Below are 16,070 nucleotides of genomic sequence, written 5' to 3'. Positions count from 1 at the left end.
TTATAATTTAATTAAAAATAGTTAAAAAATAAAAAAAATAAGACAATAAATCTTAATTCCTTATTACTTTTTTACTCAGAATATTATCGTGTCCATTTATTAATAAAAGAAAATTTATACAAGTAAGGTAAATAGGTAAGAATATATAAGAACTATGAAGTTATGTTTGACATTTTAAACTTTAGCATTAGAGAGGATAGAGATGGTACAGTATCTTTCGTTAATTAACCATTACTTTTAATTCGAGACAAACTTTTCGTTAATTAACCATTACTGTTTATCTTTATATTAAATAGGGTGCGTCTGTTATATTCAACCCCTTTCAATTATTTTAATTTCCCTACTTTGATAACTTTCATAATATATATAAATATATAGATAAAGTTTCTAATCTGGTACTGGATTAGAACAGTATATGTATATTTCTTTTAAAAATATATCTATTTTATATTCAGTACATGTATATTTCTTCTAAAAATATGTTTTAAGAGAAAATATACATATATTTAAAATATATATATTTTTTTTTAAAAAATATACATGTGCCACTCTAATCTGATATCACAATTCCTAAATATGTAATGTTAAATAAAACAAAATAAAAAGTGTGGTCCAATTCGTCGACCAGCTATCTAGCTATTATGCCAAAATATATATTAATTAAACTCTGAAAAATCGACCCCCTTTGGTAATTAATAATTATAGGACTTTTCATCATTTTCTACCATGTTTAATCATTTGGTACAATGAATATATATTGCTTGCTGGCTGCTGAGAAATTTAGCCCCAATTAAGTCAAAACTTCCGTAAAAGAAAAATGATAAAATAAAATCGAAAGAGAGATAGAGAGAGAGTAAAGAAAAGAAAAATTTGTGGCTTAAAAACTTCGACAGAACGGCCACATGCCAAAATTCAACCTCTATTTATTTCTTCAATCTTCCTGTTATGTAAAGTAGGCTCCATCCAAAACTAACACATTTTTTTATAGTTTGAACCGTGTAAACTGTACACCTAATTATTCTCAATTAGTAATTAATAATAATAATAAAAGTGGTTTAGTAAAAAACCAATATTATAGCTGCTGATTTGCTAGCTAGACAAAGCAGGTTTTCCCACGTGTGTTGAAATTTTATTTTCTCTTCTTCTTTGTTTGGTTTCAGGTACAAGTACACTCTCGGCATGTGGCTCAGATTCCTTATATAGGTTTTTGTTTACAAAATTAATTAATTAAGCACTTACTATATCAATGCACTACTACCAGAGAACTCACGATTTAAAATTTTTAATGCCCGTTTAATTCGTTAATTTGAATTTTTAATTTAAATTGAGATGTAACTTTATGTAAGAACTTTTTATTATAATAAAAAAATTAAATGTGACTATTTTTTAGAGTTTTTTTTATATAATAAATTCAAATTCTAAATTTAAATCTATAAAATGAACGAAACCTTATTTAACCTTCTTCATATAGTTTCACATGTACTACGTACTTATTCCTCGTGCATTGTTCTTATATATAAACGTACGTAATTACATAATTATATTATTCTTGCAAAATAAAAAAAATAAAAAAATAAAGGTTACATTTATTCCTTCTAAGCCCATAAACAATCTATTATTCCTTCTATAATTTAGAGGTTGTTTGGTTGGAAGATTCGTTTTCTGATTTAAATTATGATTCGTAGTTCGTTATAATATTTTCTCTCATAAAAAATACACATAACTCAAAAATAATTCTAATCACATGATTTTAATCCATGAACTAAACGTCTCCTTTCTTACTTTTGCTTCTTAAATTTTTGGATTTGGAGAAAAACCAACAAAATAGGCCTTGGGAAAGGTTCTAGCTAGCTAGACTATAATCTGCAGTAAAACTAGCAGCTACATATACAGCCACATGGAGGAGTTAAAGCATGTGGAAATTAAAAAAAAAAAAGACTAATTAACAGAATATATATATATATATATGACACTAGTCTTGGATTAATCATTATTTATCCCTCGGCGTCATTATCCATTTTATATCTTAAAATTAATATGCTAAATTAATATATATATATTGCGCTGGTAAATTACTAGCTTTCAACCCAACTCTAACGAAAAATGGGGAAAGAAAAAACGCGGGGGATTAATATGGATTTTAGAAGAAAATTGCACCATGTTATATTTTTTTTAGCCCAATTTAGCATCCCTAAATATTTGTATGATCAAGCTTAACTGGTAATTATAAGCTAAAGTTGGTCATCTTTTTTCTCCAAAAAAAAAAAAAAAAAGAGCTCCACGATCACTCTTTTAGGATGGGCCTTTCTATTACCGCTGCCTTCAAATTAAATATTTTCTATTTGATTCGAGGTTTAACTACCATGAATTTTTTTTAATAATCCAAACAAATGGGAAAAAAAAGAGAAAAAACTTGTTTTTTTTTTTTCCGTATTTGACATTAACAGTGGCGATAAATGGTGATGACAATGGTAACAAACTACACTTTGTTTCCTCTTGCTAAATCAAGTAGGACAGATAGACGTATTGTAAATGGACCTAAAGGAATTATTTGTTTACTAATTTCTGCCGAGGAGCTAGTTCCTAGGACTATAGAAACTGCAAACTAGTGCTGCTATATATCGGTAGAGATGTCAATCGTGCCATGTCGGTCCAATCTATGATCGACTAGGAACATATGTGTTTCGTGTCGTGCTTGGTCTGACACATTAAAATTTCGTGCTGTGCTCGTACCAACCCAAGATTTAAAATTATAAGCCCGGTCCGACCCATGGGCCCAAGGCCACACGTGCTCATGCCCGTGCCATGCTTGTCCTCATACTCGTGCCTTTATCGTGCTTGGCACAATAAATATTTAGGCTAGTCCATTGAACCATTGAGTCACCTAAAATTATTTTTTAATAGTTTTAAATAAAAAAATAATTCAAATAAAAATATTATTTTATTGATATATCAAGGGTATATTTTATCAAGATATAATATTATTAACGAATTATAATTTTTTTTATTGTTGGCATTGTTAAAATGATGAAAATTAATGCAAATCATTTGATTTTTTTTTAAGTCAAATGAATTAATTTTAATTTATTTATGGAGATATATAATGTTTTTAATTATTTATAAATATGTAAATTGTAACAATAATGTAAAATAATTTTTTAAAAAAAGAAAAATTATATTCATCGTGTCGGCCCATTGTGCTCAATGGACCGTACCGTGTTCGTGTTGTGCTCGTTCGTGCTTGTCGTCGTGTTAGACCTACATGCTTAAAACTATGAGCCCAGCACGGCCCACCACCTCGTGTCATGCTTAGCACGGCCCATAAAAATTTCATGTCGTGTCATGTCCGTTCTAAAATTTTTCGTGCCGTGCCATTGTAAAAAAATAAACATTTCAATCAACAGCAATCAAATTACTATATATTTGACATCATATATAAGAAATTGGCTTAGCTTCCTTTTCTTGTTTTTTGCTGAGAAGACATTGCTTAGCTTTGCTTTTTTTTTTTGCCATGAAGAAATTTGCTTATGGCTGGTGGGGGGGATTTTCTAAACAATGACGAGCTCCGACTAAAATAAGAGTTTCTAATCCACTTAAACGGGGAACTCGAGCACCACCTAAAAGAGCAGAGATGACAATGAGATAGAGTCGAGAAATACTTTTCCGTCCCCATCCGCGCCAATGAGAGCAAGGATAGAGTCAACGAATCCCAATCACAAAGGTGCCTACTCGCTCCAATTGCACCGTGATTGTTCATTCAAATTACAATAATTTAAAAAATTGTTGAAATTTTCAACAACAAAAGACAATAGAACATATGTAAAAGTCAATATTAGATTAGGATTAGGGCAAATACTAAGAGGACGTTTGGTTTATATATTCAGAATTATTTTCGTTTTACGTGTATTTTTTGTTAGAGAAAACACTGTAGAGAATCATGAATCATGATTCAGAATCAATGACGAATATAAGAAACAAACGTCTCCTATATATGTTAAAAAAAATAAATAACATGTATAATTTTATTTTTTTTAAAAATATGTATATCAAGATGGGACAAGATGACAAGTGTTTTCTCATTCCGCCCCAACCCTCACTCGGGTAAAAAAGTTGGTTCATATCCCCTCCACAAACTTCATTGACAAGCCCTTGTGCATGTCCTATTAGAGGCAGATCTACACTGTGGACCTCCAATGAGGAAAAAATGTCATACTTATTAAAAAGGACCATAACTCCGTTCAAAATGGGAATTGACAATCACTTAAGTGTGTCTATCTTTTTCCATGTGATTGATATCGTGGATTAATTAAGTGATTAATAATTTTTAAAGAGTTAAATATCCCCAAATCGCTCCTCTATTGATAGAGGGTGTATTCAACTAATTCCTAAAAAGGAAACAAATATGCCCATTGTTATCAAAGATAAACTCACTCGTTAATTAGATCATTTTCAATGCAAATACTAATATGTCAATTGTATATTTAACATCAAAAAGTATAATATGGTATGTTATTTTCATTTTTGTTCTAATATATAATGTTATTTGAAATGTTAAATCTATTTTTTTTTATAATTATTAAGTTTTGAAAGTTATAAAAGTAAACTTTTATGTTTAAAATAATTAGAAAATGTAAAAGTTACAATGATTATATGAAAAAATAAACATTTCAACCAATAGCAATTAAATGTAAAATTTCTCATATGCTATATTTAGAGAAAAATTTACTATAAAATATAATATATAAGAAATTTAGTACAATAAATAACATTATATTAGATATGCTCTTACCGACCATCTCTGATAGTGTATAAATTTTGAAAAGTCAACAGGCACACTTCATTCAAGATCAAAACTCTGTCAAGTTATCTCTAAGTAGTTATCGAGAACAATCGATGAAAATTGTCTTAAATTTTAACCATGAGTTTGAGAATAATATGTAGCAAGTATGTGAGAAACTTACATTAATGCACATATATGATATATTTTCAAGAAAATTAGGTGGCTATGTTATAATTTTTATACGTATTCAAAAGTCATAATTTCTTTGTGAATCAGATTTACATCATGTGGCATTTGATTAGTTCTTCGTGTCTCATACAAAGCGTAAATTCATTTTTTTTTTTTTTGGCGTTCTCAAGAATTTCTCTATATTCCTGATCTAGTAAAACAAGCCAAAACTAATGTCTTACGTGGTAATACTTTTGTTTTTTTTTTAAATAATTTTTTTAGAAAAAAAAAATGCATGGTAATATTTTGCTTGGTATAATGCCAAGTAAATTTGGGTTTGTTTTCAAAGGAAAATCAGTCTGCTTTCCAATAAACCGGTAAATCAAACAAAATAGCAGGGTTTACACACTCAGGTGTTTCACCCAACCAAGAAAAAAAAAAAATATATATATATATATACATGAATAAAACGAAGTAAAGCCAAAATAAATTATCTATAGCTTAAAATCACTAGTTAAATGAAATGAGTCATCCAAGTAGTTGTATTATACTAGTAGTTGTATTATTAAGTGCCTGTTTAGTTCACTGTTTTGAATTTTTAATTTAAGTTGAGATGTGACTTTATATGATAATTTTTTATTATAGTAAAAAAATTAGATGTGACTGTTTTTAAAAGTTTTTTATTGTAGCAAAACTGAAATTCTAAACTCAAATCGGTGAAATGAACATGACTTAAATTGGTGTACATAATTGTATGTACAATGTTCTCCCATTTACTAGAAGTTGGAGAATAAATGTATCTTTTTTTTTTTTGAGGAAAATAAATGTATCTTTTGGTTATAAAAAGAAAAAAAAAACAGATGATTAACAAATAATTCCAAGTTTAGTATTAAGTGTATAAGAAACAAAAAGCCCACCAACTCATTTGAATTTGTGAGCTAATCCAAAGTTTGGAGGTATTAACAAATGGGGCCCAACTTAGAAAATTTGATCATCATAGATAGAGAGAGAAGTAGTTTTCGAATACCTGTTTTCATGTGGCTGATAAATATAGGAGAGGCTAAACCATACAAAGAACCTGACATGGTCTATGATGCTAACTTCATCCTTTACGGTTCAGACAGAAGTGAGAGTCAAACTTCTCTGAGTACTCACAATTTAATATTGCGTTTGTTTGATTGCAGCGATTTCGGTGAAAATGACATGAAAATCACTTCCCCCACAGCCCAGAGATGGATAAAAAAGAGAGAGAGAGAGAAAACTATGTAAGAGAGAGAAAGGGCTTTGAGTGGTCAGATTCCATTTCAATCTTAAGGGCTTTTTATAATATATATATACATACATACTACAAAAATACAAAACCATATAATACATACCATAATCCACTATTATAATAGAAAAACCAGACCCCCCTTTTAGGCTTATTCTTAATCTCTATATATAATCTTCCACTTGGTGTAACTTCCTCTTATCAACCAAAAGTACTTCCAACAATCAACATTCCCGAGAAATAGTGAGAAAAAGAGAGAGAGAGACAGAGAAATGGAGCTCAATGAACATGATTTCTTAGAAGAGCTCTTATCTCTTAGAAGAGACATGACTTGGGAAGCCTCTAACAATATTCCAACAGGAATCATGAACTATGAGATCTTCTCTAGTTTTGATAACTACCACCATTTTGATCAAAACCCAGAAACACAAAACACCAGCAATGTTGTTCTTCCAAATTCCTCTTGCAGCCAAGAAATAATCTCTCCAACATCACTTGATCATCATCAACATGACAGCTTCAACAGCTACTCGTCATTGATGAATGATATCTATTGCCCCTCTTTAAGCAGCGATTTCTCAGCCGTTGAACCGGTACAGTTCAGTACTGATCAATTCTATTCAAGTACACCAACATTTCCCATCCAAGATCAAGACTATATTCCATTGTGCACAAAAAGTATGGAAGAAGAAGAGCTGGGTATTCTTGGGGATGAGATTCACAACTTGGAGACTCAAGTTTCTTGCAAAATGGAGCCAATTCAATCATCAATTTCATCGCCTGAAATGTTAGTGCCTGCAGTCTTCAATATGGGACATCATGTTGTGCCTAATTTGGAAAGAAACGCCAAGGCTAACAATAAGTCCAAGTTACAGGGTCAACCTTCAAAGAATCTGATGGCTGAGAGGAGGAGGAGAAAGCGATTAAACGATCGCCTTTCGATGTTAAGATCGATTGTTCCAAAGATAAGCAAGGTATTAAAAATCCCTGATTAGTACTTAATTTGCTGTGTAGTGAAAAGGAAAATAAATAAATAATGTTTCATGTTCAAGGTTAATTTACTAATTAATTAATTAAGGCCTTGTTTGGCTGGTGGTTTAACAGATGGACAGGACATCCATACTTGGGGACACCATAGACTACATGAAGGAACTTTTGGAGAGAATCAACAGTTTGCAACAAGAAATGGAGGAGAGTTCGACCGAGTTGAGTGAGATTGGCCTTTTCAAGGACGTCAAGCCAAACGAGGTCTTAGTGAGAAACTCACCAAAGGTAATTAATTATGTGTTTTAGTATTAATGCACTAATATTACTTTCAATGAGACCCTCTAAATAATTAAGTACTGATTCTTACATAATATTTCATTTAATTTTGTGCACAAATTATAATCTGCAGTTTGATGTGGAAAGAAGGAATAGAGACACTAGGATTGAGATTTGCTGTGCTGGGAAACCAGGGATGTTGTTCTCTACGGTGACTACTTTAGAAGCATTGGGACTTGAGATCCAACAATGTGTTATAAGCTGTTTCAATGACTTTGCAATGCAAGCTTCTTGCTCAGAGGTACAATATTATACATATATACTTATAATTGCTGACTTGTATTATAACAAGTACTTTTGTTTGTTGCCTTTATTAAAGTGTTCCTTTTTTTTTTTCCTTTAATTAATCATGACAACTTTTTGTCTCTCTTTCCTAAACTTTATAGACGTCTTTTTGTTTTAGCTGATGGTGAAAGTAAATTAATGAGGTTAATTAACTTTTGTTCATTGTTTTTTCATGAAAACAGGATTTGGAAAAGAGGACTTTAGCCAGTTCTGAGGACGTAAAGCAAGCATTATTCAAAAATGCAGGGTATGGAGGGAGATGTTTGTGAGAGTAGAAATTGAGAAAGGAAAAAAAAGAAGAATAATAATTATAATAATAAGAACTTGTGGTAGTTTTTTTTTTTTCTTTTTCTAGAGATGTGGGTCTTTTTCCTTTTTTTTTTTTTTTTTTTTTGTTCTCAAAGTTGTAGTCTCATATTTCTTCACTAAATAAGCGATTGTTTATTTTCATCAAGAGCTATGTATAACACCAATTTGCTTGAGTTAAGGATTTTTTTATTGTAAAAAATGGAAAAGAAAAGGGTGGGATTTGTAGTTCTACAAACCCCAGAGAAGAATGAATGTCTTCAAATTCAGTTGCCTTTTACACATAATAAATATGTTTTGGAATTCTTTTGAGTCACAAGAGTAGTTAATTAACAACCAAAGCTATTGTGGTATGAGACAATAAAATATACCATAAAAAAAATACCAAAAAAAAATTTTTTTTTTTTTTTTTTTTTTTTTTGCGGATGGAAATTAGAGGGTAGATGCTGTTTCCCTGAAGCTTCCATAAATATTTATTCCATAAAAAAATCAAATTGAAAAGTGATTATATGCACAAACGGACAATGCACTCACCCTTAAATTTAAGGAATAAGTGGATAATCTGAGTATAGTTTTCTCCCTTTTTACCTTCCTTTTCCGTCTTATAATTCCTTTTTACTTTTATATTTATCTTTACTTCTATTTCAGACAGCAAATAGGAAAAGCCAAGTTTATGGTTTCCCATCAATCTGCAGTTTAAAGCTAAAAATACTGATGTTAATTTCTCTCAAGTGTAAGAACTGGTTCAAGAAAAAATTACAAAAATAATTGTGGAAATCATTGTCACTACGTTGCACTTTTTGGGCGCAGTTTTTCAAGGATTGTCACTAATTGAGATAAAACAATATTAGAAGTTCCTTTTGTTTTTTTCTTCTTTTTTCTTTCGGCATTGATCTTTTAGTACTTACAGTATATCAAAAGACATACGACAAGTTTTGGATTAGACATATAAAATATGAAACTTCAAAATCAGCAAAATGTGTCAATTCATATAACCAGAGGTTGTAAACAGAGTTCCACAGAAGTGAAATTTAGGATTTCTTTTATTTTTTAAAAAGGTGAGAGGTTTAAAAAAAATGAGGTAAGAGGTTTCGAATTCAAAATTTATGGATATAGAATTATTGCTAAATAAAATACGCAAACACAATTTTCTATCTTTTTTTGTATTGACACAAATGGTTCCCAACTTATTTAGTAAGTGACAATTTAGTCCATAACTTTTTTTTTTGGCAAATCGACATCTAACTTTTTAAAACATGTGCAATCTGATCTTTTCCGTCAAGATCTGTCCAAAAGCTAACAGCTTAATACACATGACCACTCAAGTATGACACCCCTTATACCATCTCTTTCCAAGCATTACTTAGGCTGTGTTCGTTTCATGGGTTTGGTTCGAATCAACCCAATTTGAATCAGCCCAATGACCCAAATCAGTGTTCGATTGTCCACAGTTGAAACCCTAACTCGAATTGTAATTCTAGTTGAGCTGCCATATGGGAATTCAATGCAGGCGTGAATTCCATTAATTCGAAACTGCCTCTACAGTAATTCCTCTCTGCCCAACTCAGGCAAAAGCCTATGGGATTTCCTCGCGTCTTACCGTTTCTCTCTTCTTTTCACCGAAAGCTCTCCTCTCTGTCATTTCCCATCATCCACAGCGTTGGAAAATTGCAGAAAGCTCTATCTTCTAGCTTGGTGAAGTTCCACTCCCATTATTCGAGCCTACCTCTCATCTGCTCTGCACAACTCATCAGGCAAAAGCCTGTGGGATTCTCTCACGCCTTACCATTGTTTTGTTTTTTCTCTCCTATCTCTGTCGTTTTCCCTCATCCACAGTGATGGAAAATTACAGATAAAGCTCTCTTTCTACCGTGGTGAAGTTCCACCCTCATATCCGTTTATGCATGTGGGTAGAACCTTTTCCGCTGCCTTCTTCGCTTCCCCCAAAACGGAAGAACTACATGGAAAAATCCACGATCGGCGTCCTCCGTTGGCGGTTGTTTTGAGCAGATGTGTCCATAACTAGCGACCTCAAACCCTAAATCGCCGTCATCGGTGGATAATTTCACGGTACTGCTGTCGGCGACAGAGGAGTTGCAATATTCCATCCTCATCACGATTGGGGTTCTTGTTGGAGGCACACACATATTCATCCACTGGGTCTAATTCGGTAAATTTTCTCTGCTTTCCCTTTCATCATTTCTGTTGCCTCCATGAATTTGTTATGTGTTGGGCTCTGCAATGTGAAAAAAAAATTGTCGAATTGAACTTTAATTTGGAGGATTTACATTAATGTTTGACAACAATGTGAACAAACCTTGCGATGTAACCATAGAGGTTGTTTTCAACCATACTCTGCTCCTCTCTGCATGTAGATAGCACCCCACTGCGAATAATGAACTCCTGCCTTCTTGTTATTATACGCAGTTATCTCACTAGCATAAACCTGCCTTAACTACACTTTGGATTAACAAGATTTGAATTTCATGGATTAACAGGATTTAAATTTCATGGATTAACAGGACAAAATTTTGTATGTTTAGCAAATTTAGGCAAACTGATGCTATGGCCACCATTGCAAAGACTTGCAATATGTAATAATATAGGCTTTGGAATCTGTAAACGAAACTAAATTTAAGGATATAGGCTTTTGTTCTACACTCATGTTAGGCTTATCAGATTTTGGCTGCACACAGCTGGGTTGCAACAGATAATTGTGGAGTCTATAAACAAAAAATACAAACACCCATTGATCGGCCATTTTATGTGCACTATGGGTTTATAGATGTTGGATTTGAGCTTAAATATAGGTTACACCTGCCTGGCCACTCCTACTAATAATGGCATATTAATATATTAACCTTAGGTCTACAATGCTTTGCTCAGCTGTTCTTGTTTTGGAACTAAGTGTACAATACTTTTTCATTTATCGTAGTTAGCTCTCAGTTGAAATTGTCATATCATAATTCCGATGCACTCTTTGTCTCCCGTTTATATAAATATACTACACCTAATCCTTGGATGAGAAGATCATACGTTCTTGTTCATCTTGGCCGTATTATTGGCAATGATGGATCGTTTTTTCTATGCATATCAGTTTCGCTGTAGCACTATCCTTTTGGTATTTAGGCATTTATCAGTTGCTGCTTCATTTATGCGGGTTATGATGGATTGCACCATACCATAAGATTAGTGCTCCGAAACTGTGAAAAGCAATGTGATCCCTAACCTGTTAAAATAAGGCCTGGTAGTATAACTGTCATGCCATAAGGGTAGTGCTCCGAAACTTAGATGATGCTTTAACACGTGTCGTACTAATCTAGTTTTACTTCGCATAACTGTGTTGCTGCACTCGATGGAGCACACGTTCCTTGCGTTCCGCCGCCTGAGAATGCAGAGGTATGGAGAAATAGGAATGGATTTATGTCTCAAAATGTTTTGGGTGTGTGTTCATTTGACATGAAGTTTACATACATGCTTGCTGGGTGGGAGGGCTCTGCACATGACGCCTGCGTACTTGAATCTGCCCTTGATGGGCCACACAAAAAATGTCCAACTCCTCCTGAAGGTAAACATCGGTTCTACATTGTTAAGTGGTAAAAGATCATATGTTTGTGGTTGGTGCCTTTGTAGAAGTTGGAATTTAATTGTCTTTTTGGATGATTCTATAGGAAAATTTTATTTAGAAGACTTGGGCTACGCAAACAGAAGTTATTTCCTAGCACCATATCGTGGTAGTACGTACCACTTGCAAGAATATAGGGCACGCCGTGGACGACCTCGGAGTGAGCGGGAGTTGTTCAACTACACTCACTCATCGCTCCGGAATTGTATCGAGCGCACATTTGGGGTATGGAAAGCAAGGTTCTGCATTCTCAAGATCATTAACAACTACCTAATGAGGAAACAGGTAAAAATACCTATTGCTTGTGCGGTCATACATAACTTCATACGCATGTATCGGCATGATGATAGATTTATGACCCAATACTTTCAAGATGGGGTTCCGGTAAGTGAAATTGACCCTCAAAATGCGGAACAAGATGTAAATCAAAATCACAACCCAGATCGGGCAACATAAAGAGCAACCAACATAACGTCTCCTAGGCAGATGAGCCTCTTAAGGGATGAAATGGCAAGGTCAATGTGGCAATCCCAACGAGGGAACAACAATCCATAGTAAGCAAGTGTTTGACAATGTATAAATCGAGTCATTTGAGGCAATGTCTATTTTCTCTTTTTTTCCTATATTCGGTTTTTTTTTTTGGATGTGACAGGTAATTTACTCCATTAATTAGTTACATGTAGTTCTCATTTGAATATGACATGTTAAAAAAATTAGAAACGTGAAATGCTCTTCAATTTGAATAACGGAAGTTATTTTTTTTCCCTCATTTTATCATATAAAATGAAAGATAATTGAGATTGACATTTTCAAAAAATTAGTAACATGGAATGTTCTTCATTAATTATTTTTTTCTCTTGATTTTATCATATAGATGGATGGAAATTGATATGGTAGTTGGAATAATGAATCTATGAAATGAACACATCACAACTCAATTTGTGGGTCAAAGTTGAATGTGAAATGAACACATCACAGCTCGAATTGTGGGTCAAACTTGTAGCTCCAATGCACTCCTAAACACTAACTCCAATTCCAATTACAATTCCAATCTAGATTCTAACTCCAATCATAACTTTAACTCAAATTGTAAAATTTCGATTGATGAAATGAACACACCCTAAATCTTCATATTAGTCCCAGCGTATTTATACTTTTGATTTTGTTTAGATGATTTATGAGGAGATATATATTTTCTTACATCTTATTTATTTTATAGGTTCAAATTAGTGTTTAAGCTTTTTTTGTTATAATATTTTCTCTCAAACGGACAATAAATTAGTCACTTCTAATAGGGTGTGTTTGTTTCATGGGTTTGGTTCGAATCAGCCCAATTTGAGTCAGCCCAATAACTCAAATCAGTGTTCATTACAGCAACTACCCAACTCTAACTCGAATTGTGATCTGAGTTGAAAGAATTCAATGGAGGCTTGAATTCCATTAATTTAAACCTGTCTCTTCTACTCTGCACAACTTGGGCAAAAGCCTGTGGATTCCCTCGAGAAGTTACCGTTGCCGTGTTTTTTTCTCTCCTCTTCCCACCGAAAGCTCTCTGTCATTTCCCATCATCCACAGCGATGGAAAATTGCAGATCTCTCGTGTGATTCCACCCCCGTGACTTCGAACCTACCTCTACTGTAAAATCTACTCTGCACCACTCATCAGCCAAAAGCCTGTGGGATTCCCTCGTGCCTTACCGTTGTGTTTTCTCTCCTCTTTCCACCGAAAGCTCTCTCTGTCGTTTCCCATCATCCACAGCGATGAAAAATTGTAGATAAAGCTCTCGACCCTTGCATGGTGAACTTTGACCCTCAGATTCGTTTATGCATGTGGGTAGAACCTTTTCAACAGTCTTATTCACTTCCCCCAAAACGGAGGAACTATGTGGTAAAATCCGCGATCGGAAACCTCCGTTGGCGGTTGTTTTGAGCAGATGTGTCCGTAACTGGCGACCTCCAACCCTAAATCGTCGTCATCGGTGGAGAATCTCAAGGTACCGCTATGGGCGACGGAAAAAAATTGGGGTATTCCGAGCTCATCTAGCCGTGGGTTCTTGGTGGAGGCGCACACACGTTCATCCACTGGGTTGAATTCGGTAAGTTCTCTCACCTTTTCCTTTCAACGTTTTCTCTGTTCATGGATGTGAGAATCAGTATATATGCTTTCTGGATGTCACAAGAGCTCATCAATTATGTTCACAGTTCTGGTTTCCACATGCAACTTTTTTGCCGTTCTGAATGCTTTTGATTGCTTACCACATGTTTGAGAAAATGCCGCAAAGGAACAATGGATTGGAATTGCTTGTTTACTTCAGATTTCTTGTTTACTCAGTGCATTGCTATAGGCTGCTAGTATTCGGCTTGTGGACTGAAACTTTGCCAGTTTATGTGGCCACAACATATCATGAAACCGCATGGTTTACTATAATTAAGTCAAATAAAACCTAAATCCGTGGAGAAATGTTCATATATATCATGATGGGATTAGGTCATACATTGTTCTTTAATTAGAGCTTTAATTGACATCTAGTCTAGAGTTCCAAATCAAAATCAAAATCAAAGTTCTACATTACCATCTGGCAGCAGTGTATATAGGGATAAGCAATATTTTTGTTGTCACTTGCATGTATAGTAATTATATTTGATTACTTTTAGAATATTGATAAGAACAAGGGAAATTAAATCAAGAGAATAGAAAGAATGAAACTTATTGATTATCAACAAGAACTACACCCAAATTCTAGTTTGTAATTCGAATAAGAATCCAACAGAACACCCCCCAATTCCCAATACAGACTCCAATCTTTGCCTACCTTCCAATTCCAGCATGTCCACATAAACTTGTCTAAGTAGAGACTTATCAAATATTAGACCAAAAACTAGTTGATTACAAATCAGATAAAAACACAAAGTGGAAAGAAGCACACCCACACACAGCCCCATACCCCGGAACATATGAAAGCAATCCAACCGGAACATATGAACTTGATTGTGATAACTTGATTGTAGTTTTACCATACTATACTAGGCTTATGAGATTACTTCTCATTTTAAATTCACATTTCATGTTTCTGATGCACTTTTTGTCTCTCGTTTATATAAATATACTACACCTAATACTTGGATGAGAAGATGAGCTCTTCTTCTTCATCTTGGCCGGATTATTGGCAATGATGAATCATTTTTTTAATGCATATCAGTTTCGTTGTAGCGCTATTCTTTCGGTATTTAGGCATTTATTAGTTGCCGCTTTATTTATGCGGGCTATGATGGATTGAACCATCCCCTTAGTGTAGTGCTCCGAAACTGCCAAAAGGAAGGTCATCCCTTACCTGCTACAATAAGGCTTGGTAGCATAATTGCCTTGCCTTAAGGGTAGTGCTCCGAAACTGATGATGACGCTTTTATACGAATTTATGAGCCAAATGAGTTGAAACGTGATGCTTTAATCATCCATTCTTCTTTGTCATGGCATATTGCTCTTTCTTGCCGTAGGTGGTGGTATTGATGTTATGTATTAGATGCCACGAAGGAATGAAGAGGACGTGACTTTCTATTGGTCTGAGAAATAAAAACATGCGCTGTTAATCCACCTTGTGGATTACAATAAGAACAACAGACGGCAACCAAAGCCAGCTAATTGGGAGCAATGGGCCACAGATCTATCTCCTTTATTTTCCACTCCGATTCCTCCAGGCCGAGTGAAGGAGGCCAAGGAAAGACTGAAAAAGAAATTCAATGCTGAGCTTGCCCTTCGCACGAACACCGGCCTCGGATGGGATCCCGTAAAAAATTGCCCAACATGCATAGAGGAATATTGGAATGACTTCTGCAAGGTTAGTACTTTTTTTATGTACTTCGGCATATATGGTCTCCTAAGATGATTTTCACCCAATTGCTGATTTCCAAGTTGCGTTGTAAACAGTCGCACAAATGGGCAAAGCGTGCACGCAACGACCCGCTAAAAAATTACGACCTCTACTACGAGGCCTTCGCGAGTACGCATGCACGTGGTGCATTCGAATCACAGCCGGACGATACTGATGAGGAAAATGAAACCTCACAGCCGCACAAAGAGGAGGAGAATGTAGTTGGCAAAACCTCTCAAGCTGGGGACACTGAGGAAGGTTTTGTTCGAACAATGAGAAGCGCCCTACATTCGTCGGGACATCCATTGAATATTGCCTCTTCGTCGTAGCCAATATCGAAGAGACCAAGCAAGAGTGAGGTAAGAATGATGGATCCAGAAGCGAAGATCCTTTTAAAAAGTATAGCCAATACTCTTGAAAGTCGCCAATCTAGCAAAGGCACTAG

At 34.2% G+C, this 16,070-nt stretch overlaps 1 protein-coding gene across 1 annotated transcript; it reads left to right on the top strand.

Moving 5' to 3' along the window:
* Nucleotides 1-6,356: 6,356 nt before the first annotated feature.
* LOC21408228 (transcription factor bHLH61) lies at nt 6,357-8,157 on the top strand. The gene is made up of 4 exons (XM_010106256.2): nt 6,357-7,192; nt 7,323-7,490; nt 7,615-7,782; nt 8,009-8,157. The coding sequence occupies exons 1-4, from the start codon at nt 6,491-6,493 to the stop codon at nt 8,093-8,095; spliced, it is 1,125 nt and encodes a 374-aa protein (XP_010104558.1). The 5' UTR covers nt 6,357-6,490; the 3' UTR covers nt 8,096-8,157.
* Nucleotides 8,158-16,070: the final 7,913 nt, after the last annotated feature.

This window comes from Morus notabilis, unplaced genomic scaffold, assembly GCF_000414095.1.
Source record: "Morus notabilis unplaced genomic scaffold, ASM41409v2 Scaffold485, whole genome shotgun sequence".
Classification (NCBI taxonomy): domain Eukaryota; kingdom Viridiplantae; phylum Streptophyta; class Magnoliopsida; order Rosales; family Moraceae; genus Morus; species Morus notabilis.
Note: the sequence above shows the minus strand (reverse complement) of the source record. Positions and strands in the feature narration are given on the sequence as shown.